This window comes from Peromyscus californicus, unplaced genomic scaffold (genome assembly GCF_007827085.1).
Source record: "Peromyscus californicus insignis strain IS unplaced genomic scaffold, ASM782708v3 Scaffold_9__1_contigs__length_137607984, whole genome shotgun sequence".
Taxonomy (NCBI): domain Eukaryota; kingdom Metazoa; phylum Chordata; class Mammalia; order Rodentia; family Cricetidae; genus Peromyscus; species Peromyscus californicus.
This window is the reverse complement of record NW_026294617.1, coordinates 120,065,978-120,093,534: the sequence shown is the minus strand read 5'-3', so window position 1 is coordinate 120,093,534 and position 27,557 is coordinate 120,065,978. Positions and strand designations below refer to the sequence as shown.

General features: G+C 40.6%; 2 protein-coding genes across 4 annotated transcripts in view; both read right to left on the bottom strand.

The window, feature by feature from the left end:
* Positions 1–165: 165 nt before the first annotated feature.
* Positions 166–20,239, bottom strand: Gtf2b (general transcription factor IIB). Its single transcript, XM_052731972.1, has 7 exons — positions 20,109–20,239; positions 14,618–14,724; positions 7,705–7,838; positions 5,080–5,226; positions 4,818–4,947; positions 1,497–1,778; positions 166–709 (listed from the first exon to the last, which is right to left on the bottom strand). Exons 1-7 carry the CDS (start codon positions 20,123–20,125, stop codon positions 576–578), a joined length of 951 nt encoding a protein of 316 aa, XP_052587932.1. The 5' UTR covers positions 20,126–20,239; the 3' UTR covers positions 166–575.
* Positions 20,240–20,425: 186 nt separating this feature from the next.
* Kyat3 (kynurenine aminotransferase 3) overlaps positions 20,426–27,557 on the bottom strand; it is a 63,707-nt gene continuing 56,575 nt past the window's right edge. For 2 of the 3 annotated variants that reach the window (XM_052731129.1, XM_052731131.1), the window contains exon 13: positions 20,426–21,595. In XM_052731129.1, coding sequence (XP_052587089.1) covers positions 21,467–21,595 — 129 coding nt within the window. In that variant the 3' untranslated portion in view covers positions 20,426–21,466. The remainder of the gene's footprint in view (positions 21,596–27,557) is intronic. The other variant, XM_052731128.1, reaches the window with a different exon arrangement.

The window sequence follows — 27,557 nt, the reverse complement described above, 5'->3', positions numbered from 1 at the left end:
CATGATCCTTTCTGCTCACTAGCTCACTGAGAACAAACTTTCACTGCCTCGCAACCTGATGCTTTTCAAGGCCCAGCTCATCACTTCTCACACACATCCTCTTACGTGTGCCTGTGGTTTGGATACTAACACTGCAAAATGTGTTCTAGACGTTAACAGTGGTACTCAAGCTTTTGCTATTTATTAAAACTGAAGAACCTCAATATAAAAAGGATGGGAAACAAGGCTTGCTCAGCTCTATTACTTGTAATGTACAAGACTTACAATTATTGTAAATTACAAATTTCACAGTATTATAACAAGTTTTAGTTTTGAAAAATGTTTTATTTGAGAATTACATATATCAATATCTTCCAAAATACTGTTTCCTAATCACTAAAAAAGAAAGCAGATTCAGTAAGAAATTTAAATCATTAAATATGTTGCACTAATATATACATACAGAATGCTAAGTAATAATATTTAGCTCTGGAATGCGTACCATCTTTTTCCTCATTAAAGGCTCAACCAACACAATGTAGAGACTATGTATAAAGTTCCATGTACATGAGAATGTGACACTTGGTTGCCTCAGCTTATAACTGGGGCAGTTTGTCCACTGGGGTGTCAAACTTGAAGTCTGAAGGGAAGAGATCAGGAGCCCGAGGGTAGATCAGTCTGTAGGACTGTCTGATTGTAACATCAGCAACACCAGCAATATCTCCAATTTCTAAAGGACAAAAAGCAAGACTCAGTTGATCTGCTCAAACTCTTACTACCAAAGTGGAAACCAAAACAAAAAGCAACCCCTCAATTTCACTTTTTAAAATTGACAATGGAAATATAGTCTAAAAGGTATAACAGGAGTCAAAGTCAATACAAGTAAGTGATACTGGCAGGCCCTTTTGAAGGTGTCTTAGTAATACTAATAGACATAATATATGCAAAACAACCTAGAGCATGGCACTATGAGTGACAGGTATTGTTGCCAGGCTGAGACAACATATCTATCATATGCAAAGCTGGGTTTATCCCTAGGATGGCATACAGATCATCCTCAGCTACACGGCAAGTTTGAGACCCTGCCTCAAAAAAATCAAAAATGGTGAAGGGCCATGAGGTACGATCCCTCCCTGAGGGCCCACTGACAATTAATAGTGGCTGGGAAAGGGATGCCATTTTCTTCAGTGATGTAACCACTAGTAAGCTGCCCATGCTCCAATAAATAAGTCTCCCCTGAAAGATAAATAAGTCAAACAGGAAAAAGGAGACTTGTATACAAGAAAGACTATGCCTCTGAATAATCACTTAAAAGCAAAATACTGTATTTTCTTCAGGTGTCTTTGTTTTGTTTTAAGGTGCACGCTCAGCAGATATGAATGGGTGTGAATGGGACTATATCTCATCCTATTTCCTTCTGTGTTAATACTTCTTAAGGATTCTGAATAGTTAGCCTTCTTCACCATCAACTCCCAGCCTTGCCATCTCTCTGGCACACTGCCTAATAAAGATCCTACCTTTCTGTGTCCGCTTCTCAGCTGATGCCTGGGAAGCCATGTAAATAGCTGCCGCTGCCACAGAGATGGGGCTCCTGCCAGGAACCAAGTCCAGCTCCACAGCCTTTCGGGCTATGTGTGTAGCTGCCATCTGCACTTGCTTGGGGAGGCAAAGGTTGGAGCAGAACCTGGACATGAAGTCCCCAGTTGTGATCAGGTCCACACTGGTTTCCAAAGCTTTCAAAATCAGTTTAAAACAGCGGCCAATTTCTTTCTTAGAAATTCGAGATACAGCACATATTTCTAAAAGAGAAAAAATTCAGAAGCCACAGAGTTCATTTTATAATTTATCATTTTTTATTACAAAAATAAAATATTCTAGTTGTAAAAAAATTCAATCACAGCTTAAAGATGAGACCCTAATCCTCTCAGCAATATTTCCCATGGAACTTATTTATTTAAAATTTCTCCATTTATATTTTCGCCATACTTTAAATTTAGGCTGTATTCTTTTGAAATAAAAATTTATCTAGTTCAGTTTATACAAATAAGTTTCTCTAAGTAAACAAAAACTTCTAGGATATCTATATACTAATCTTTGTAAGGAATGTTCTAAGGAGAAGAAAGTAGTCAAGCTGAAGAATGCCAAGTGCATTTGCATCTGGCTACATGCTGTCTCTAAATAAGATAAAATGTTAGCCACTGCTTGAGTTACAGTAAAAAAAGATGTCTTCACTCTTCACTTTGACATAGGAAAACTTGAAAGATACTCATTGGATACATGGTGAATGTAGTGTCCAGCCTGGACCTGGGCAGTGAAAGTCAGTGTACATATCATAGAAACACTGGGAGTAGGCTGTTTTGTGCTTCTGCATAAACACAAGCTTGAAAAACCCAGCAGTGACCTCAAAGTCTTTGACTTGCACAAAACTGCAAACATTAGACCTCAAAAAAAAAAAAAAAGAAAGAAAAATGAAATTACACTGAGATCTTCCTTCCAAGACTTGACCCCTCACATATCAGACCTAGCTAGTAGTTTTCATCACTAGCTACAGATGTAACTCCGATGTAAAGCCTCTGCAAGATGTCAGGGCTTCAGGCCCACAAAGTGGAGTCAGGTGGACAGTGGACTTAAAATGATGCCACCTGCTAAAGCAGCTTGCAAAGAATTTTCTGTCAAAGAACACAATAAAGACCCACTGTCAAATGCCGTTGTCTTAGGGTTCCTATTGCTGTGAAGAGACACCACACCCAGGGCAACTCTGTAACATTTAATTGTGATGGTGGCTTACAGTTCAGAAGTTTAGTCCATTATCATCACGGTGCAACATGGTGGCATGCAGGAAGTCATGGTGCTGGCTACATCTTGATCAGAAGGCAACAGGAAATGGATACTGGGTGTGGCTTGAGCATATGAAACCTCAAAGCCTGCCTCCACAGTGATACACTTCCTCCAACAAGGCCACACCCACTCCAACAAACCCATACCTCCTAATAGTGCTACTTTGGGGGACCATTTTCTTTCAAAACACCACATTCCACTCCCTGGCCCCAAAAGGCTTGTAGTCATATCATAATGCAAAAATGCCTTCAGTCCAACTTCAGAAGTCCTCATAGTCTATCACAGTCTCAACAATGTTAAAAGTTCAAAGTGTCTTCTGACAGTCATGCAATCTCTTAACTGTAATCCCCTGTAAAATTTAAATCAAAAAGCAGATCACATACTTCCAACATGGATGGCACAAGACATACATTACCATTCCAAAACATAGGGAAAGGAAGAGCTGGGCAAACTCTAAACTCTGCATCTCCATGTCTGATGCTGAAACACTTCAAATCTCCAACTCCTTTCAGCTTTGTTGACTACAACACACTTCTCTTGAACTGGTTCCATTCCCTGTTGGCATTTCTCCTCAGCAGGTATCCCACAACTCTAGCATCTCCAACATCTTAGGTATCTTGGTTCTCCAAGGCAATCCAGTCTTCAACTTCACAGCTTCATGCAGTGGCCTCTCTAAGGCTTCCATTTAAGGACACCTCTGATACATGCCCAGCCTCATCGGCTTTCCCTAGTCACAGAGGCAAATTCAATAGCCCCTTTTCTCTATCCTTAACTCTAAATCCAGAACCATGTGGCTGAAGCTGCCAAGTTCTGTTGCTTGCTGGGGCTAGACCATGGCCCCCTCTTTCATTTACATCTTCACTAGCTTTCTGGTTTTGATGGTTTCCTTCACTGCTTAAGCATGGCTGTCTTGGAACTAGCACAGTAGACCAGGCTGGCCTCAAACTCAGGAGGTCTGCCAGCTTCTGCCTTCTGAGTGCTGGGATTAAAGGTGTGCACCACCACACCTGGCTCTAAGCTTTTCTTTAGTTTCTTTTTACAAGTTGGAAACTAGCAGGGTGGGATCTTGCCCTGAGGTCACCACTCCCATTATTCCATATCCTTTATCTTCTTGAACACAGGACTTAGCTCCATTCCACTTTCTGGTGCTCCTTTTCTCTTCAAATATTTTTCCTTGCTCAGTTTGCTCATTTTTATTATATATCCTCATTAGAGTTAACACTAGTAACCATACAACAGAGTCTATACTAGGCTGTCTGCTAACAGAATTAATCCAAATCTTTTCACTTTAGCCTCAGGCTGATTCTTCAGACAAAGGCAAAGAGCAGCCACATTCTTCACCAAAATATCACAACAGCGATCTCTAGGCCACATACTAACATTCTTCTCCTCTGAAACCTCTTGAGCCAGCCCCCCATAGTTCAAATTAACTCAGCACCACTGTCTTCCATGCTCCTACTAGGGTGGCCCATTAAGTAGCACTTAAAGCATTCAAAGTCCCATGGTCTACATTCCTTTAAACAAAAGCATGGTGAGGCCTATTACAGCAATACCCCAGTCCCTGGTACCAACTTCTGTTTTAGGGTTTACATTGCTGTGAAGACACACCATGACTACAACTCTTATAAAGGAAAACATTTAATTGGGGTGGCAGCTTACAGTTTCAGAAGTTTAATCCATTATCATGGTGCAAGAGGTGGCATGTAGGCAGTCATGGTGCTGACTACATCTTGATCAGAAGGCAACAGGAAGTAGACTGACACACTGGGTGTATCTTGAACATATATGAGCCTGCCTCCACAATGACACACTTCCTCCAAGGCCACACCCACTCCAACAAACCCATATCTCCTAATAGTTCCACTTCCTTTGGGGGCCATTTTCCTTCAAACCACCACAGCTGTGTACACGGATTACTGCATGCTATGCTGAAGACAAGCCTATGTGTTATGTGTCAAAGCTGCCTGACAGTACTCTACCTGGTGCAATTGAAGCCTTACCTTTAAATGTCCTTGGAACGCCTTCTTGTCTACAGGCAATATACAGACAAGCAGAAGCTATTGCATCATTAGCTCTTCCCTTCAGGCTCTTCTGCTCATATACTTGCTTGAATAAATTATTTGTTCGATCCTTCAAAGTAGAGAAACTAAGTTTAATTAAATCTAGGCCATTTAATTACTTACAATATCAAATTTTGATGTGTTCATTAAATTATGCAAAGTAAATGTCAGAATGGCTTAAAGCAGATGGACAAGAACTTACAACTATATTTCGAGGGAGGTTGATTCTGTCTGCCATGGTCGTAATTTCCTTGAAGGCATTCATCATTGCTCTATCAGAACTACTCATTGTTCTCCGGTTCTGATACTTAGAATTGCCAAACTCATCAAAACTTGCAGCTCCTGTACCCTACAAGACAGAGTTAACCTTGACGAACATTTCTGGAAAATTTGAACAGACAATTTCTATGAAATGTGATTTACACAATCTGACCACATATGTACAGTGGAGTCTGTGTCTCAAACAGACATTTCCAGGTGAAGATGCTTTAAAGAAGTTTGTTTCCCAGACACCTAAGTAAATCTAAACAATTGTTCCAGAACACAGAAAATAGAAACGAAAGTCCAATTGAATTTATAGACAATACAAAATATAAATGTCAGAAAACAGAATGCAAAAGCATATTAAATATAGATACAAAATCACGTGAAGACTAGTCAATACATGAAAGACACCAATTAGAGAATCCAATAGTTAATATAAAATGTCATGGTCACAGGTCTAAGAAAAATCACATGATCTCTAAAGGTACCATATAAACCTAAGTGAACAAAACTCAAAATGCAATCTTGATAAAGCCTCATAATATTAGAAATGGGCACTTCTCTATGTATAAAAACCATCCTCCCAGGCCTAAAGCAAGCATTCTGGTTAGTGGTAAAAGGCTTCAGCTGCACTAAGTAAAGATCACAGCTAGGTGGATGCTTAACACTAATACTTGTTAACTGATGGTAAAGGTCAAACTCATGACAGAAGTGCACACTAAAGTCACCACGCTGTAACATGGCATTGCAAAAGACACTAAAAGTAAAACTGAAGCACTGTGAAGGAAACCACAAGATATTTGTAGGCGCTATGTCTATGAGCCAAAAACCCCAACAAAGCTATTAAAAAATGCTACTACTATAAATAGCAAGAGTTTGTTAAAGCAAAAAGCATTGATGAGATCTGAAGCCTCATATATATTAATTCCTCTATTCCAGTGACTATAGGAATAAAATTATGTGTATGTTAATTCTTGCATTTAGTTTCTCAAAAGAAGCTAGGTATGCAGATCATGCTGGTGTATGCCTTTAATCCCAGAACTTAAGAGGTAGAGACAAGGCACATCTCTGAGTTCAAGACCGACCTGATCTACAGAGTGAGTTCCAGGACAGCCAGGGATACACAGAGAAACCCTGTCTTGAAATGCAAAACAACAACAAAAATAGACAAGACTGATATCTTCCTGTCTACTCAGCCTGTTTTGTTTAACCTGCCTTTAAGAGAACAATGTAACAACCAACCTTACTTGCCATGGATTTCCCATGTAGTCAACTTGTACAGCATAAACTAATGCAGAGCTGTGATCTTAAATTATGACTCTTCTGCCAGGCAGTGGTGGCACGCTACCTTTAATTCCAGCACCCAGGAGGCAGAGGCAAGCGGATCTCTGTGAGCTGAGGTCTGCCTGGTCTACAGAGTGAGTTCCAGGACAGCCAGGACTATCAGATAGACAAACCCTGTCTCAAAAAAACTCTTCCATGCCCATGATACAATGAGTATCTGTTTGTGTGTTATGACAATAACTTGCTGAAGACAGCAGATACAGGTTGAAAGCAATAGTATAAAAATTAATATCTGTAGGTGTATATGACAGTATACAGATCTGCTTCAAAAGAGGGAATCAGATGCCCTGGAATTGAAGTTATGATAGTTGTGAGCCACCATGTGGGTGCTGGGAACCAAATCCAGGTCCTCCACAAGAGTATCAATTGCTCTTAACTTCTGAGCCATCTCTCTAGCCCCAATAATTTTTCAATGATTTTTTTATAATAACCTTTTAAAATAAAAGTCATTACACTGAGCATGTTGGCATATGCCTCTAATCCTAGCACTTGGGAGGCAGCAGCAAGTGGATCTATTAGTTCAAGGCTAGCAGTTACAGGCAACCAGGGCTATACAGTGATATTCTGCCTCAAAGAAGCAAACAAAAACAGACTGTGCAGTAGTTAAAGTTCTAAAGTAGCATACACTTCCTTGATTAGTCTTTCAGGGACAGTCATCCACATTAACCAGCAGTGTAGCCTAGGGGATACTCTCCATCCTGGCCTGCTGCCTGCAGGTGATGCCCAAAGCTCAAGGTTGCAGTTCTATGAGTTCACACCTATGGTGGGAGTGTGGCCTGGTTCCAAATCTGGAGGAAACTGATGTTCATGGTACATCTCCCCAGAAAAAGGCTTATACAACAACTATAAAGAATATAATTTTGTTTTTGTAATTGTACGTATATGGGTAGTTTGCCTGCATGTATGCCTGTGCACCAATGCATGACTATTGCCAGTACAGGCCAGAAGGATCCCCTAGAACTAGAGTTACGGTTTGTGAACCACATTATGGATCCTGGGAATTAAGATTATTAGATTAGTGTATTGATTCCATATTCTTCCCACCATGACGGAAAAAGAACATCCAAATTGGTAGACTTCCACAGTGGTAACAATGGTATATCTTATTCCCAAGTCAAGAGTCTTCTTTGGGTTAATGACTGACACTTTTGCAAAAATCCTAACTTTTTAGATCTTTATGTCATCTCCCCTTGGCATTCCTGCTAAGTGGAATTATTACCTTGCCAATCATGGTAGATAAATCTCCATCACTCAGAAGAGGATTCTGAGAATCTCCAACTCGAGATGGGTCTTTTGTTGCTTTATCATTGCTGAAAGTTCTCCATTCAGATCCCACATCGATAACCCGGTCCCCTAAGAAGGTAAGCACAGTTACTCACTTAGCCAGGACCTCCCCATGCTGGCTAATAGTTAGCATCTCACCATGGCCATCTGGGCTCCAGCTTAGACATCCTGTCTTACATGTCTGCTCTGAAGCATTTACCAGCTATGTTAGTCTAGTAATGAACTATGTAAACAGTATGCTATCATTATTCATATCCCAACTCTTAGAAGAAAAAATTGGTTCAAAATAACAAAAAGAAAAAGTTGGTGTGGAAGTCTGTGTTTATAATCCTAGGATTTGGGAGGCTGAGGCATAACAAAGAAATCAAGGCTACACTGGCAACATATACATAGCAAGACCTTGCCTCAAAAATCAAAGCAAAACAGTAAAACTATTTTTATGTGATACAAAGAAAAACAATGAAGCCAGGTGTAGTGGAGCAAGCCTCTTGTCTCAGCACTCAGATGATGGAGGCAGGCAGACATCCGGATCCCCATGAATTCCAGACCAGCCAGGGCTACACAGAGAGACCTTGTCTCAAACAAATGAGAAAGAGAGAGAGAGAGAGAGAGAGAGAGAGAGAGAGAGAGAGAGAGAGAGAGAGAGAGAGAGAATGATTCAGAATAAAATTTTAAACTTTTCAATCAAAGAGGCTGTAGCTAGGTATGTGCTATCAAAACACCTGACATGAATAGGTATGAGTGGCCACTGCTTTAGTGGGACAAGTTCAGTGTCTGGAATATCTTTGAAGCAGGTATCAGAGATAGCACTGAATACTTAAACACATGCTGGTCAGTGTGCCCATTGTAATTGTTATCATTTAATCCCCAGAGTTATATAAACACAGGTATCACTTTCACTATTACTTCCCAAATGATGTTAATTGACCAAAGATCACACAGCCAGAAGTGAAAAATGTATCATGTTCCAAACCTATTCCACTAAACTCTTTCAATGAATTGTGCCACAGGGCAGTTAAAAACACACTGTGTTCATCTTTGCCAGCAATTACAATGAGTTTCAGTATGGACAGTCAACGAATACAATGATTACAAGTGTGAGACTAAGCCGCTGCTTAGTTTTGGAAAAATTATTTAACTTAAAAAAAATTTAGATGGAGGGCTGAGGAGGTAGTTCAGTAGTTAAGAGCACATGCCATTTCACCAGAGGGCCCAAATCTGTTTCTCAGCACCCACATCAGGTGGCTCACAACCACCTGAAACCAGCTCCAGAGGATCCACACTCTCTCTCCATGAGAACTCTACTCCTGTGCACACATCCACACACAGACAGACATATACAAATAATTTAAAATAAAACTCTTAATTTTTAATTACATTTACTTATTTTGTGTGTTGGGGGTACATATATCATACATGTGTGGAAGTCAGAGGACAATTCTCTCCTTCTGCCGTGTGGGTTCAGGTAGATGACTTAGTATGTCAGGCTTGGTGGGAAGTACTCTTAACTGGTGAGCCATCTTGATGGCCCTAGTTAGTTCATTTCTATGCCTTATTTCCTCAGCTTTAGATTTCCCCAGTAACTGCACATTTTAAAGACTGTAAAGGATAAATGAGTTAACGCACATGTATAATGCATGTAAACTTTTTCAAAGCAGCTATAAGTTCTCAATATTTATTTACTGCTTTGAAAACTAAAAAACTGGCAAATGGTCTCGGTCTCTCCATTTCCAGTGGGGGTGATAAGAGAGGCATTCATCTGACCCTTAGACTTTAAAAGACCCCAGGGCTCTGCAGCAGCTACTGAGTAACAAAGGAAAATGGAGTGGAATGATAATTTCAATGAAGATCATATCAAATCTTTATAGACTACATTAATTAAAATGCACATATACAAAAATAGCAATTATAACCTAAACCTAGTGATGTACTTCAAGAAAGTAGGTAACTATATAACAGAATGATTTGTTAATGAAGGCTTCTGATAAATTCAGTTTTCTTTGAACTTCCAGAGAACCTGAAAGTAACCAGAATATTGCCTAGACAAGCATGTGTGGGTGAAGGAAGACCAGCATGAGAGGCAGTGTCCTCGCCTGCCATCTCCTATGCACTGAGGAAAAGCAAGGAAGCAGGAGCAAAGACCCCGGTTAGAAGGCATTTTAACATGTCAGCCTGACTGTGGCTCCAAGAAAGGGCAATGTTAAGTGAAAGTGGTGCTATGAGGTTCCCAGGCACTTGTGCTTCCAGAAAGTCAGTAAGGCCAACTTTCCTAGTTAGCAAAGAAAAACAAAACCATGCACAAACATAAATTACTGTGGCCTTCAAGCCAGAGTTACCAAATTTGAAAGGTTAAAAAGGTAAATGTCATTAACTTCTATGTAGTTGTATATACACAAAGCACGTATTTTTTTCAAGCCTTGAACATGCTAGTCAAGTGTTCTCTAAACTACACTGTCAGCCCTATTTCTGCTTTTATTTTGAGGCAAGGTCTCAGGAAATTGTGCAGGCCAGCCTGGGACTCATTCTAGCCCAGGCAGGTGTTTAACCCTGTCTCAGCCTCCCTAGTAGCTGCAATTAATTATAATCCTGTGACACTAGGCCTACCTAACTGTTACGTTTTCAAGGGACAAAAACGAATATATCAAGAAAACAGTACAGGTGGGAAAGCATGCAGGTGTGCCCACACGATGTAATTCTACCTGCATATTTGAAGATAAAGAACCAGCAAGCTGAAATGCTTCATTTCATAACATTTTCCTTTTGGCATCAAAGTACCTTTTACAGATAGCTTTATACTGCTTTTAAAAAGACAAACTGGACTTTAAAAATAATAATTATAAGGTAGCCTAGTATACAGTATATATAAACAGATAACCCAGCAATGGGCAATGGAGTACACTTTTCCAAATATGTGGAATGATCTAAATGACTCACTCAAGAAATCTGGTTTATACTAAGAACCATTCCCTTTTAGACATAATTGTTCAAAACAGCATTTATAAGAATCAAACTTCCAAGGCAATTCAAAGAGCAGAGCATAAAAGTATAAATAATTCAAAAAGTCATGCACATGAGTAATGACAAGACACAGGACTGACTATTCAGAAGAAAGTCTGAATATATAAAGGATTCCCACTTAAAATCCAAATGAGGCAGTATTCTAAAAGTTTCCCTGGAAGAAAAGTGCAATTCAGAATCACTTCAAGGGGAAAGTGACATAAGGTAGCCCTAATGTTTAGATACTACAATCTCTGACAAAGAGGAAGCCTGTGTGTAATCAACCTTTGACAGCAAGAAGCCTATCAGTTAGCAAGCACACACACACACACCCTAAAGTATCCTAGAAACAGAAACATGCCAATTGACTTTATACATTTCAACCAGATGGGAATTCTCCATGCAAACTCTGTCGGTAGCACTGACACAGGCATAAACTATCACTGCAAGCACTGTCTCCATCTCTGGGTCAAGACTTAACAGGCTTTTACTCAGAAAAAGAAAGTCCCACCCAGCACATGTCACTGCACTGCGGTATGTAAGCCAGAACAAAGAGTGGCATCTAAAGAGCATTTCATCGTGCTCTAAAGACATAAATGTCATCTCTATTTTTTGAGAAACGAAGAATAACTGTCAAAAATCATTCTTACTAGTTCAAAGCAGTCATCACTCTAGCACCTACCTTTTGACTTGTCAATGACTGAATTTTGGAAGAAAAGGTCAAAATGACTCATTTCTGTTTCAAATCTATTTTCTTTACGTTACTTTTAAAAAGATGAATGTAAATTTAAGCAGTGAACATGACATGATGTTAACTGGATATGGAACTACTAATTTTAAGCAATATTAATGTGAAATCCTAATTCATAAGGTATGACAATTCTCTTTTCTCAGCAGTGTTGATGTCTAAATGTTTAGCGGGGGGTTGGGGATTTAGCTCAGTGGTAGAGCACTTGCTTAGCAAGCGCAAGGCCCTGGGTTCGGTCCTCAGCTCCAAAAAAATAAAAAATAAATAATGTTTAGCTAACAGGATAGGCATTCATTCTACCATTCAGCTATACTCCCTAGCCCCAATTTTATCTTCTAATAGCTACAACTGCGGCTACAAACCTAATATTTTGCTGATTATAAATCAACATACAAGCAATGTACAAGGTCAAATTTATGAACAACTGATGCCCTAAATATTGTACTCTATCTACTGTTGAATTTCTATAGTGACACTATGACATTAGAATCTAGTTGGGGGCAGGGACTTACTATACAATTGTTTGACTCAGCAGTTTCAAAGAAGGAAGGAAGCTCTGCCTCATTGGCCTGCTTAGTCACAACATATTTCAAGAAGCACCAAAGGGTCAGGTATGGTGACACACTCCTCTAATCCCAATAAGGAGACTGAGGTAGGCAAAGCTCTGAGTGACAGGCCAGACAGAGTTACAGGGAGATGGCTCAGTGGGTAAAAGGGCTTCTGCATAAACCTGAAGACCCAAGTTCAGATTGTGAGCACCCATTTAAAAACTTCAGCATGGCCACACATGTGCAGGGGGTGTGGGTGGAGACAAAGGAATCTCTGGGGCCTGCTTGTCAGCAAGCCTCAATGAAGAGCTACAAGCTCTGGGTTCACTGAGAGACTCTGTCTTAAGTGACTATGGTGGGAAATGATAGAGGACATCCTCTGACCTCTGCCAGCTGACAAGCACATGTACACACGTGCACACCACAACACACACAAATCAGTGATAAGACAACGAATGCCAAATCATAGCACTTCAATGTATTCTATAATTCAAACGAAGGTTAAGTCAAACAGACCACTATTATACTGAACAGTTACGTGACTGGTTCACATGCCAAAGTGGAATGGATTTCTGTAGTCTCCCAATCTGAGTGGGTCTTAAGACTTTACTGACCAATCCCAGTGCACTCTGGTCTAGACACAGCCTTTGGCTTCCTTCAAAAGATACTTGCATTCCTGATAGTCCCTTTTTAAATTAAGTATCATGTAGAAAACATGACTACTCTATGGGAACTCCATGCCTAGTTTATTCTGTTTTTATTAAGAAATTCTGGTGTGATTAAACAGTCCATGTTAATTTTTTCTCACCACTGTCTTCCTGAGTGTATTCTCAAGAGTCATTCCACAGTTGCGGCATCTCTACATAACAAACAATGGCACTGCTACCTAATCAACAAACTAATTACTCCACTCCACCTTACAGGTGACAGGTTTGCTTTGACATGAGTACAAGACAGTAATAAAACAAACACTATAAAATGTTGCAATATGGCAACTTGCATGCCACTTACAGTACTGTTGAGTTCCAACTCTACAACTAAAGTTTACAGTACAACTGAGTGACAGAGCCAAGTGATAAGAGCACGCCCGTGGTTTCTGCTGCAATTACTAACCAGTTAAGATGATCTGAAACAAGTGATTATGGGCATGTTCCAATAAACTTTATGTGTTACAAAATTTAAACATGTACTACTTTCTTGCGTCCAAAAATAGTATTATTTCAATTGTTCTCAATCACTTGAAAGTGTAAAAGCCACTTTTAGCATGAAAGCCATGTTAAGAACATGTGTTAGCAGTGTGTTGACATCAGAAACAATGGATCTCAATTTCTATTAGTAATTCTATATGCTCTAAAACTCCTGCCATAAACTAATCAATGGGGGGAAAAAGTCTCAAATATTCAGTGGTAATAACAAACAAAACCTTCCCGGTATAGGTCTGAAGTAAGCAGCCTTCTTGGGTGAATGACGTTAAATAAGACATTTCCACAGTACATGCTACCAACATTTGTCACAGTTCTCAAGGCTAATAGCAAATTTATTCCGAAGTGACTCAAATTGCTCAAAGGCTGGGAATCCAGGTCATCGATAGAGTGCTTGCCTAACATGAGTGGCCCTGTGCTACACTGGCAGTACTTCAAGACAAAACAAAGTAACGAACCTCTCACTAGTACTTCTGTTCTCTGCTGCTGCTGCTGCTGCTGCTAACATCCTAGCTTTTTGTGTGAGTTTAAGTCTCTTCTGGGTATCTAGATTAGGGAGCCAACAGGCATAAAACTGAAACTGTATTTGTTTTTCTTTTTGCAGTAGTGGGGATTGAACCAAGGGGCTCTCCCAGTGCTAGGCAAGCATGTTCCCACTAGCTATATTCTCAGCCCTAAAAGTAAAATTTTAAGATGTGGCATATTCGAACAATAACAATTTGAACTAGATATTCTATATCCTGATGCCATATTAACAGATCTTTTTATTTTACTACAAGACATTGGATAAGCCTCAATATTATTACTCTGAATTCTACCATATTTATTTTAGAAAGCATACGAGTGGCACAAAAGTTAGATATTTATTAGTTATTGAGTACCATTCCATCTCCTCTCACACACACCTTCCATTAACTATTTAAAATTAAGGATGCAAGTACTGTTGGCTTTTCATTTCTTTTTTTGTTTTGTTTTTTGAGGCAGGTTTCTCCATGTAGTGCTGGCTGTCCTAGAATTCACTCTGTAAGACCAGGCTGGTCTTGAACGAAGAGATCTACCTGCCTCTGCCTCCTCAGTGCTGGGATTAAAGGCGTGCACCACCACTGCTCAGTGAGCCTTTTCCTTTTTGGTTGCATCGACCTTATAAAACATGGAGTGGCTACATACATGCAATGGTACACAGTATGTCTGGAGGCTCTTACGCATTTCTATTTCTCTTTTTACTTTATCCTAACTGTGACTTGCTTGTGTGAGGTGAGAGCCGTCAAAACGTATGCATTAAGATTTTGGAAACTGTACAAAAGCAAAGTACTGTGGATTATGATTTCAATTAAAACCTTAATAGCTGCTTACCTACAACTAGGCCGCATTCAGGACAGATCATATCGCCAGCTCTGTAGTCCTCCACTAAAATTGCATCTGGATGATTCGGACATGTGACTCTTGGGAGAGCATCCAAACTACATGAAAAAAAAAAAACACATTTTTATATTTATTTTCCAACTAATATGAAACAAGTCTGAGTTTTATTGTTTTCTAGTAATAGGCAAGCTGCTAAGATTTTTGAAAACCTTGATTAATATAGTAACAACTTATAATCGTAATAGCCAGCAGCATTTACATATAGTTATCTAGCTTGTGCTCTTTGCTATTTATTTCTCTTGTTAGAAAATAACTTGTTAGCCACCTTAATGACAGATTTGCATAGCACACTAAAGCCAACACACATTTGAATGAAAGACAGTCAGATGTAGCTGTGCTGAGCTTAACGTCTGACATTTCAGTTAGTCCAGAATTGAGGATTGTAGCTTTTACAAATTAGTTTTGCTGGGCATGCTAACGCATGCTATAGTCCCAGCACTTGAGGCTGAAGTAGGATTCCTTGAGTCTAAGACTTCAAGATCAGCCCAGACAAAAGACACAAGTATCTTCACAAGTTAAACACAAAATTAAAAATCTGGATAACCATACAAAGAAGGAAACTAGATTCCTATCTCTTACCCTGTGCAAACATCAATTCAAAATGGACCAAAGACCTTCATGTAAGATCTGAACTTTGGGGCTGGAGAGATAGCTCCGAGGCTGAGTGCTTACTGCTTTCAGAAGACCTGGGTTCATTTCCCAGCACCCATACGGTGGCTCACAACCACACATAACTCTAGCTCCAAGGAGTCTGATACCTTCTTCTGGCCTCCAAGGTCACCAGGCACACACTGATACAAAAACAAAAGTAATCGGACACTTTGAAAGCGTTAGGGGAAATAGGTAAAAACACGTCAAGATGTAGGTATAGCAAGTGCTTTCTTAAAAGGAGCCTAGTAGCACAGGATATAATGCCAAGAACTGAGAAGAGTGACTACATGCAAAAATGTAAACAGCATCCACACTGCAAAGAAAACAATCAGCAGAGTCAATACGGTGTGCAGAATGGGAGGAAAACCTCTGCCAGTGACATAGGAAGCAGTATTAATATCAAGAATCGATATGGGGTACTCCAAAACTTGAAATGCACACCATCCAATCAACAAGTGGACTAATGAATGACAGTTCTCTAAAAAAGGAAACACAAATGCCTAATATTTGTAAATATATTCAGTATCTTTAGCCACTGGGGAAATGAAATTAAAACTGTTTTTTTATCTCATCCTAGCCAGAATGGGAATTATCTAGAAAACAAATGACAACAAATAGTATGGCAAATGTGGAAAAGAAGAATTATCACACACTGCTGATGGGAAGATAAACTGTTAGAGCTGCCATGGGTTTTTCTCCAAAGACAAATCAGAGGGCTGGCGAGATGGCTCAGTGGGTAGAAGTGCTTGTTGCCAGGTCTGAAGACTTGAGTTCAGCCACTGGGACCCATGTCGGGGAGGGAGAAAACCAACTTCCATAGGTGGTCCTCTGATGTTGTTAGGGGAGAAAGCAGAACCCCACAGGTTGCCCTAACTCACACCTTGGCACAGGCCCCTCCCCCCAATAAATAAATACAATAATATAATTTTTAAAAATACAACTATATAATAGACTATACAACTCCTAGGCAGATACCTGAAGGCTCTAAGTAATCACACAGACACTTGAATACCCATGTTCATCCATAATAACGTTACGAAGTGGAGTCAGATGCAGGGTCAAGAACTGTGGTACTAATACATAGCCTTAAAGAATGAAGTCCCAGGAAATGAATGTAACTGGAAAGCATTAGACTAAGTGAATAAACCAGAATCAGAAAAATAAGGGCAGCATGATTCTCTCATGTGTGGAATTTGTATTCAAGTTTACATGTGTATATACACATATCCATACATGTTACATATGCATGTAGGACCTGAAAGAAAAAAAGGGAACTACAAGCGGGGAGGGAGGAAGGAGGAAGAGAGAGGGCCAGAAGGGGGCATTATTTGGGAGAAGTGAACCAGTATGAAGGTGGACACTAATAATGTAAGACATGCCATAATGAGATCCATTATATCACATGCTAATCTAAGAAACTAATTTAAAGCGAAAAATAATGATTGTAAAGCTAACATATTTACTTAAGAGTTATGATATTTGTAACATATTATTTTCCTTTTATTCTTTTAAAAGACAGGTGTTGCTCTATAGTCCTGTTGGCCTTAAACTCACTATATAGCCCAGGCTGGCATCAAACTAGGAGCAATCCTTTTGCCTCAGCCTCCTGAAGTAAGATCACAGGGATGTGCCACAAAGCCCAGGGGCTCGTGATATTAATAATTTTCTTATTTATTTTATCTTGAACACTAAAAGTTTGGGAAAATTGATTAACCTTAAATGACTTGGTAAAACAAGCTTTTAAAGTCACAAAGATTCCTAGTAAAAACGTAAATATTATCTCTGGAAGGTGTGAGCCCTCTTCTAAAATTCACTTGACATGGATATAGCAAATGGTTATGTTAGTCATCACAAGCATACACTTAAAACACAAAATTAACTGTTCCTTCAATATGTAAATAGACATTTGTGGTTTAGGATCAAGTTTCTCATGCTGGCTGGTATAATTCAGAATGTTTTAAGCACTAACATTGTTTATCCATTTATTTTGAAAGGTATATATTTTTATGCGTATATGTATGTGCACTGCATGCACGTCTAGGACCCAGAGGTCAGCAAAGGCATCAAATCCCCTCAAAGTGCAGTTACCATTTGGGTGCCAGATCCTCTACAAGAGCAGCAAGTGCTCTTGATACTGAGCCGTCTCTCCGGCTCCCTAACTACCAACTTCCAAGTCACATGGAAAATTGATTAAAAAAAAAAAAAAAAAAATCACACAATAACCACCAAAATTTACTTACTTAATTAAAATATATCTTGGACTTTTCTAATTGGGAAAAGGGGAAAGGGCAGAAATTGCTTTATACTTGTAGTTATTCTGGAAATTTTTAGAAAAAATAAATTATGAAAAATAAAAGTAGTACATAAAAACTGAAAAGCTGCTGATATAAAGGAAAATGTTAGCAAAATAAGGGTAGTTATCAGTAAACAAAGCATGAAGTTAACCTAACAGCACGCTAAGGAGTAGCATAGTTGAGCACTACTAACAAGCCAGCTGTGATGGAGCAGGCCTGTAATCCCAGTATGCAGGAAGCAGAGCTAGGTTTGCCACCAACTCAAGGCCATCCTAATAATGATACATAGTGAGTTCCAGTGCAGCTTGGACTCTAGTGAGACTGTCTCAAAAAGAAAAACAAACAAACAAAACAATAAAAGTAGATCAAGGGGGCTGGGATTGGAGCTCAATAGATAATAACTATATATAGTGAGTTCCAGGGCAACTTAGACAATAGTCTCAAAAAGCAAAAAAAAAAAAAAAAAAAAACCAACCAATAAAAGTAGGTAAAGGGACTGGGAATGTAGCTTAGTGGGAGAATGCTTGCCTACCATAAACAAGATCCTGGGCTCAGTCCCTAGCACTTAAAAAAGGGAAACAGAAAAAGCTTGCAGTGTATTTAGATGATAATGGAATTATTTATTTTAAGTGTGGGTATTCTGTCTCATATATGTCTGTGAATCATGTGCATGGCCTGGTACGGGCAGAGATAAGAAGGCGGCAATAGATCCTCTGGAACTGGAGTAAGAAGAGTTTGTGAGTTCCCATATGGGTGCTGGAAATTGAACCCAAGTTCTCTGGAAAAACAACCAGTGCTCTTAACCATGGAGCCATCTCTTCAGCCCCATATATATTTTTAATAATCAATTTTCACAACATCCTGCAAGATAGGCACTCTCTTCATCTCACAGAGCATGGTCAGAAAATGATTTACCTGAAATCAGAATAAGTATCGGGCTTCAATCTGAATACCAACCAGTTTCAAGGCTAAGTGACTATATACCATCCCCCAGGACAAACACTAAGACAGAAATCTAACACTGACCTCTCTTTATTCCCACTGATGGAAAAATTTGAAGGTAGTAACAGGAATGACACAAATTTAAAAGCTGGATGATGGGCTGGGCATATCAGCAATCCCACCACTTTCCAGATGGAGATAGGAGAATTCTAGGCCAGGAATACAAAATGAAAACTAGCTGTCCAGAAAAAAATAAATTTCAAGGAACTTTTTTAAATGACAAAAACGGTTTAAAAATTGTAACCAATGAGTTTACTATGTGTACTATTTAACTACAATTTGTGTTTCAAGAATACAGAGGTTCCTATTCCACAAGATGACAAGATGTGCCTACATATGACCACATCCAGTTTCCAAGTCGACAGTCATGGGAAAATTTCATATTTGATAATTTGGGGAAGCTGTTTCCAAGTCCCTACAAGGAAACCTTACCTGACAAAACCACACCCAGATTGAATGATTAAATCTAATTTTAAAATAAATTAGAACCGGTAAGCAAGGGTGCCAATGGCTTTACTTCCACACAAATAGTTGAAGGGGCTCCCCATGTTCACCTCTCCCCTTTTAAGATACACAGTCTTTGAGGTTCCCAGAATGGGCCTGCACTTCTGTGAATAATGGCTTCCCATGGTGACGTTTGTCAATTCCACACACAGTAACCCCCTCAGAAAAAACGTACCAGAAGTGCAGAACTTAATTTGATACGTCAATACACACTCTGCGTTAACTAGAGACCAATGGAATGATGATCAGAAATAAGTATCCTAGGCACTCGAAAGGTCAACACACTGGCATGACTCAGTTTACACATATGCCAGAATACTATTATCTACCTCACAGAGGTTACAAGAAATATAATTAGGGTCTGCAAAGCACTTTGCAGGTCACAAGATTAAAGGCTGTCTCTGAGGACACAGCACGCATTTCCTGTAGATATTAGGGACACTACGTTTTAAAAAATACATTAAAAATGACTTCCAGCATATGTAATTAATTTTTTACAGACAACATCTCCTTCGGAGTACGCAATGACAGTTCGGGGTTTTGTTGGGGGAGGGGTAGCCTTTAGGAGAGAATGATTCAGGTCTCCGTATGTGCTTTCCTTTCCACTTCGGGGGGCCACCGGGCTGGCGACCCGTTTCCACCGGGCTACCAATGCTGACGTTTCCCAACTTTCTAGCTGTCAGATCGACAGGGACCTAGAACGTCGCTTCCCCAGCTCTCTGGAAAGGAGGCGGCGTCCTAGACCCTCAGATGGGATGGGCCGCAGTCGGGGAAATACACAGAAAACATTAACATGACACAAAGGCGGTTGAGGGGTCCGGAGAGAGACGGAGGCCGGGACTGCGCAGAGCCGCGGGGACGAACCCGGACCGCGGCGACTCAGGCGAGCGGGGGACGCCTGTGGCAGCCGTCTGGAGGAGCCTCGGCCCCGCGACCCCCGGCTCCACTCGTTCCCAGGCCGCCGCACTCACCGGCTGGTCGACGCCATCTTCGAGGCTCCGCCAACAGCTTCTCCCAAAGCAGGAAGCGACACTGGCGGCGCGACGCCCCGAGCCGGGCTTTTATGCGCGAGTCGCTCGCGCGCAGTTTGCGCGGCTACGGGTCGGGAGGAAGGCCAAAAGGTATGCGTTCTCAGCGACCCGAGCTAAACGCTTCCTGTTTGTTTGGTTTTTTTTTTTTTCCGGCTGCGTGACTGTCAACCGCAGGTTGCTGGGAGAAACTTTACACGCAGGAGACAGAGGCTGGAGGATCTCTGTGAGTTCGAACACAGCGAGCTCCAGGACAGTCAGGACTACAGAGAGAGACCCTGTCTCAAACTAAACAAAACAAAAAAACCGACCCAGGAAGAGTATCAGAGAATCCAGCGAATGAGTGAATGAGCTTGCATCAGAGTTAGTTCTCAAACAGACCGAATTAAAACTCGGAAGATTTGCCTTTGGTGGCTCTCTCCTGCGGTCCCGCACGAAGGAGGTAAGAGGATGAGGAGTTAGAGTCTCAAACAAAACACCATAAATATAAATAAATGATAGATAAATAAAAAGATAGATAAATAGATAAAACAAAACAACCCACAAAGGAATTCAGGCTGAATGAAATTGGCAAAGCCCTCACCTCAAACCGCTCCTTTAATTTCAAGTCAATTTTCGCTGTCTGAATTCGGAATAAAAAGAAATTAGCTTTTGTCTTCAGGAGCAGGAATCAATTCAAGTTCTATCTTCGACCAACAAGCTTTGAATTCCTACAGTCCCGTTACTTCAACAGTGTAGGGATAGAGCATATTTGCCTCGAAAACACTTGTAGAATTGACAGGAGATCAAGTAGCGCCCGTGACAGCAGTATATGATGGGAAGGAAGCAGAGTCTGACCCTGTCATGATCCATGTTGTCTGTCTTTCCCCATTATCGTTGGACTGAAAGCTAAGAACAGAAAATGTAATAAAACAGCTAACGACTGGACAAGGGCCTAGATTGATTAGTCAGTTGAACCAGCATCAAAATGGAAATAATAAGGCAGGTCTTATGGTTCATCCTTGTCATCCTAGCACTTAGGAGGCAGAGGCAGAAGGTCCAGAGGTCCAGGCCAGCATGGGCTGCAGAGTGAGAATCTGTCGCAGTTCCTGCCCCGCTTACCTTCACAAAGGCGATAATGCTACTTTCTTGTGAACGAACCACCCGACACAGTCGGAATTAAAGTAACTGCAAGAGAGGCATCTTCCACTGTGATGAAAACTCAGATGTTTTAGTAAACACTTCATTTGCCAATGGAAATCAAATACCACTAAGTAGCCATTGTTCCCTTGAACAGAAGAGAAGCTACTTACTAGCTTCCTTTAAGGGACAAGAGGTGCTGGGAATGCAGAACAGTTGTTGGATGGCTTGTCTAGAATGTGAGAAGGCCTGGGTTCAATCCCCAGTACTGCAGAGAACAGGTGTGACAGTGCAAATCTTAACAGCACCACCTGAAGATGGAGACAGGAAAAGGAGGAGTTCAAGGTCATCTTTGGATACCTAATGAATTTGAGGCTAGCCTGGGCTACAGGAAAGCCTGTCTTTTGTAAGCGCTCTGTGTCCAGAGTACTTTGCTCCAGGAGACTGTTTTACACAGCCTTTGACTCCATTTTGAGGATGGAGAGTGACTACAGCATCTGGTTTCTTTCCACAGTGTAAGAATGTATTGAATAACAGTAGATTAGCAAGGCCCAGTGGGTTTAATGGTGGCAATTTGTCATATAAGCCACCTAGTTTGGTAATCTGGCTGAGGCAATGCAGGTTCTTTTATTCCAACCCTAATTGCTAATGTTAACTATCCTATCACACAGCACAGGGCACTTGTATCTGTCTATCTAGATGCATATGTGTGGCTTCCAGAATAACACAAGTTAAAGAGGCTGCAACAGAGTTTGAAAGGCAATAGAAGTGGTCTGAGAGAAAGGTTCTATTGATAACAAAACAGACCAGCAACTTGAGGAAGCCGAAGCTGGAGCTGCTAGAGTCAGAGCTTGAGTGTGACGCTGAAGAGTTTCAGATGCAAGGTGGAGACTGAACTGGGATCTGAGAGTGGGAGATGGAGGGTCCAGGTCCAGAGAGGTGAAAGATGAATGAGCAGGCCGCCCAGCAGAGGCTAGACAGGAAGCTGAGCTGAAAAGGGTAAACAGGAAGTCCTCTGCTTGGTAGTCCCTGACTTATACACTTGGTGTGTGACCAAGATATCACACTGCCAGGTGTCTGTCTCTTTATAGGGTTCAAGTGAGGGAGTTACACCCTTTCCTGGGCCTAGTGTGTCTGGTAAGTTCTTGGGCCTGTTTTCCAGATATGATTTTAATACAGCCATGTACCCTTAGAGTCTCAATTCACCCCCACACTTTATAGAGTAGCTCCTTTTTTTTTTTTTTTTTTGAGACACGGTTTTCTCTGTGTAGTTTTGGTGCCTGTCCTGGAACTTGTTCTGTAGACCAGGCTGGCCTTGAACTCCCAGAGATCTGCCTGGCTCTGCCTCCCGAGTGCTGGGATTAAAGGCATGTGCCACCACCACCACCACCACCACCGCCCAGCTAGAGTAGCTCCTTTTATACTCCCAGGAATAAGTCATTTATCATTCTGTGCTGCATGGTAGTTTGCAGATCCACCCAGGGGCTGTAATCATTCTCCTCCATCAAAATGGAGTCTAAAGCTGTTTGTAAAATGGAGTCTCCTGGAGTAAGGCACAGCCTAAGAAAACACTGTTTTACACAATGTGGGGTAATTCTGAATAGGCCATAGACACTATTTCAAAAACCTAAATTAATTAAAGAAAGAAGTATGAACCACACCTAAGGGCAGCCCCCCACCCCCACCCCCTGCCGTAGATGCCAACAAAAACAAAAGCAACCCAAAGGTAGTTTTGGATATTTTTCTTTTTTGTCTTATACTGCTTTGTTTGGGCTTTTTTTTTTTTAACCTTACCAGTCTTTTGCTTGTATATTATGGTTTCTAATTTTAAGTTTTCATGTGTATGTATATGTGTGCACACCTGGATAGGTGTTTTTTGTAATCTTTTTTCATTTTTTTTGTTAGTTTGTAGTAGTTGTAGGTTTTGTTTTGTTTTGTTTTGCTCTTTGGGGGGCCCGACACCCAGCTCCCAAATTAATTACATGGAGTTTTATTCTTATAAATGCCCAGCCTTAGCTTGGCTTGTTTCTTGCCAGCTTTTCTTAACTTAAATTATCTCATCTGTCTTTTGCATCTGGGCTTTTTCCTTTCTCTATTTCAGTACATCTTACTTTCACTCTTACTCTGGCTTGCTCTGTGGCTGGGTGGGCTAGCCCCTGAGGCGCTCCTCTCCTTCTCTTTTTGCTCCTGATCTTTTCTCCCCAGATTTATCCTCCTATTTATTCTCTCTGCCCTCCAGTCCCATCTATCCTTTCTCCTGCCTACCTATTGGCCATGCAGCTCTTTATTAGACCATCAGGTGTTTTAGACAGGCAAAGTAACACAGCTTCACATAGTTAAACAAATGCAAAATAAAAGAATGCAACACATCTTTGCATCATTAAACAAATGTCCTATAGCATAAACAAATGTAATACATCTTAAATTAATATTCCACAACAGTTTGTTTGTTTTGTTTTATCCTTGTTTGTTTTTTGCATATGGGTGTGTGTCCTGGAACTCACTCTGCAGAGCAGGCTGGCCTTGAACTCACAGAGATCCGCCTGCCTCTGCCTCCCGAGTGCTGGGACTAACGACTTGCGCCGCCGCCACCACCACCCGGCTCTGTTTGTCTTTTTTTAATTTACCTATTTCTTTTCTTCCTCTCTGTCTTTCTCTTTGAAACAAGTTCTCTCTATTATGTAGCTCTGGCTGTTCTTGAACCTACTATGTAGACTAAGCTGGTCTTGAACTGAAGAGATTCTCTCTGACTCCCAAATGCTGGAATCAAAGGTATGCACCACCACACCAGGCTGTTTCTTTTCTTAAAAGATAGAAAAAGAAGGCTTGGAGTTGGAAGGGTGGGGAGGATTCGGGAGATGAATGAGGAGAGACCATGATCAGAATATATTGTATGAAAGTAACTTTATTTAAAAAAGTGTGAGAGACAGGAACATAGAAAATAAAATCTGCATGGGGAGTGGGGGAGCATGATTATCACCACCTCAGTCTGTCATTGTTTAATTCCAAATTGAAAACTTGACTATGCTCCTATGGGATGTTTTTTCCCCTTAAGAACTGGGAGAGTTTGCCAGACAGTGGTTGCGTACGCCTTTAATCCCAGAACTCAGAAGGCAGAGTCTGGAAGATCTCTGGGAGTTCGAGGCCAGCCTGGTCTACAGAATGAGTTCCAGGCCAGCCAAGGCTGTTACACAGAGAAATTCTGTCTTGAGAAACAAAAACAAAGAAAAACAAAAATAAAAACAAAAGAATTAGAGAGTTCCAAAAATGTCATAACCCGTTTTAATTGTGACAAGTGCACCTGGGAAAGAGGCCCACAACCAGTAGTGTTTTCACAGAGAGCACCGTAGGTGGTGGATGATAGGGAAGAGGGCAACTGGGAGTACTTGGAGGATTAGAAAGACCCAGTGGGTTCACAGTAGACAGCTAACAATGTGTGTTGAGGGGAGAGCCCATTAAGGAAACCAAACCCTAGAAGGGGAAGGCAGAGCAACCGGTGACATTTCTCGGCCCAACTTCCAGATCTTTTGTTTGTCCTTGCAAGGGTTTGTTTGTTAGTGTGACTAGCAATGTTGAAGGTCTTCTCATCAGCATCCTCATGTTCAGATTTTATTTCTGATCTTGAGTTTAAGATCTCACACACACACACACACACACACACACACACACACACACACACACTTGAGTTTTATCACCTAAGAATCAGTGACTTAGCCCAGCTTTTACTACAATTTCTGGTGAGAAGTAAATTTTTTGTAAATTAATATGCAAGAAGTCATATTAATTTTTAAACTAATGTCTTGATGTTTATTTTTAGTTTATTTTTGTTATTTTATTTTTTTCAAGACAGGGTTTCTCTGTGTAGCTCTAGTTGTCCTGGAACTCACTGCGAAGACTAGGCTGGCCTCAAACTCACAGAGATCCTCCTGCCTCTGTCTCCTGAGTGCTGGTATTAAAGATGTGTGTCATGACACCCTGTTTTATTATTTTATTTTTGAGTCAAGGTCTTATTAAGTAACCCAAGCTGAACCCAGCACTCATTATGTAGCCCAGACTGTCCTCAGGCCTGTGGAGATGCTCTTGCCTCTGCCTCTTTAGTGCTGGGATTACAGTCATAAACCACAGTCATAAACCACTTCCTCTTTTGGATGAGGAAGAACAGATGGCCGGCCAGATTCTAGAGGGAGGGCCTTCTACCTCTTTCTGTGTCTCATTACTTTTCCTTCTGTCTGGCTTCAAAATTACCGTACTTTGGGAAATGCAGATGATATATTTGTAGAAATGTCCATTGGCTTTTTGATTCCTTAATTATGAAGCATTATTTTAATTTAGGGAGGCAGAGGAAGAAAAAAAAAGAGAAATCAGGTTAATAATAGTACCAACCGACCTAATAGAACTTAACTGTGTGCCAGGAACTATGTAAAGCTGTAGAAACATTACCCCCTTAAATCTTCTCAACAACTCTATGAGTTGTCCCCTTTCATAGATGGAGTACTGGAAGTATAAAATTGCTAAGTAACTAGCCTGAAGTCATGTACCTTGTAAATGGCAGAGCTGGGATTAGAATCCTGACAAATTGGCTTCAGAATCCATGCAGTATACCTCCTAATACAGACTTTGGACCAAAATTTAGATCCATATAGTGGGTTTAATAAACAGGTGCCCACAGCAATCTTGTGGTCTCAATTTTACCAGAGAGCTGCAATCCAAAATACACTTACCAGTTGTCCACACAAGGGCACTTGAGTTGGTCCGATCAAGTGCTCCCTTATCTGAAACCTTCCTGGCTCATATCTCACTGCTAAGTGTTCTTGTGTATGTGATATTGAATTTACCAGCTTTTTGTTCATTGACTGGCTTGAAACCTTATTTGTGGCTAGTTCTCCATTTGAGAATAAACCCAGGTTTTCATTGGGAAAAGCCTACAGCTTCTCCAAATACTATGTGATTACACACAGACTTTAAATCCTATGGATTTATGACTAAGAACCATAACTGAGAACCTCATGTCTGTCTTCAGAATCAGAGCAGAAGATGCTAGAAATGAAAACACTTTTTACTTCAGTGTTCATAGAGCAGTAGTTTTCTTTGAACCCTTTAAATGGTTGTGATTAAAATGGCAACCCTAAAGGTTTCACTCTACTCCCAGCCTTGTTCTCTGTGTCTTGAAGTTTGTATTTTTCTCAGATAATAACTCTTCAATTTGATAATAATAAAACCATGAAGAATTTGAATAATGATACTATAATTTCCCCCAAATAGTTTTAAATATATTTACTTAGTCTAGATAACATTTGCTCTTACAATCTTTGTTACTAATCAGGTCCTCTGGTGAGCAGCTGAGGGAGAGGATAGGGAACTCTTTATCCCTGTTCCCCTTAGGGAAGACTTTTTTTTTGTCACAGAGTTTCACTCATGCAAGATGACCTCCTCTTAGACTTGAAATTCTTCTACCTCTGTCTTCTGTGTGCTAGGATTGCAGGCATAAACCACCACTGTTGACCTCTTTGTTTAAAAACTGCCTTAAAAAAAGGCAACAACAACAACAAAACATTTGTTTTATTATTTTAAATTATGTGTACCTGTGTATGGTGACTCCAAGTACTCTTGGAGGCCAGAAGAGGCTGTTGCATCCCCTGGATCTGGAGCTAGAGGTGATTGTGAGCTGCCTAATGTGAGTATTGGGAACCAAACTCTGGTCCTCTGCAAGAGCAACAAGTGACCTTTACCACTGAGTCCTCTCTCCACCAGGAGACTGCATTTTAATATTAGTCTATTGTTGCCATGAAAACCACACACTAAAAGCTTTATTCTACATGACTACATCGTTTCAAATGCACTCATATTATTAGAAACTTAAAACTCCAAAGATGTTGAAATATGACCAATGGGTGTGACTATGATGCCATTCCTTTCATTCCTACCATGCACGGCTCACAGTATTCTAAACTGACCTGGAAAGACTCCAAAAAAGCTTTATCTGCTAAAGCTCCTCAAGCCCGTAATCCTTCTGAGACCCAGAGGGAGGGAATTAGAACAAGAGATACTGTATTCATGAAGAGGCCCCATGCAATGTTACCCAGATTTGCAGGAAACTCCAAACAAGATAAAAGCTTGGAGGAGGAAGCCTGCAATTTTGGCCATCATGTTCTAAAATCAGGAAGCAGCCTTCATGATTAGATTAGGAAATAGTATGCATCCTGGTGCAGTTTAGTGATTAAAGCCAATCCATGTCCCAGGACATTTTCTAAGCAACACTTTCCCAAGGCTGAT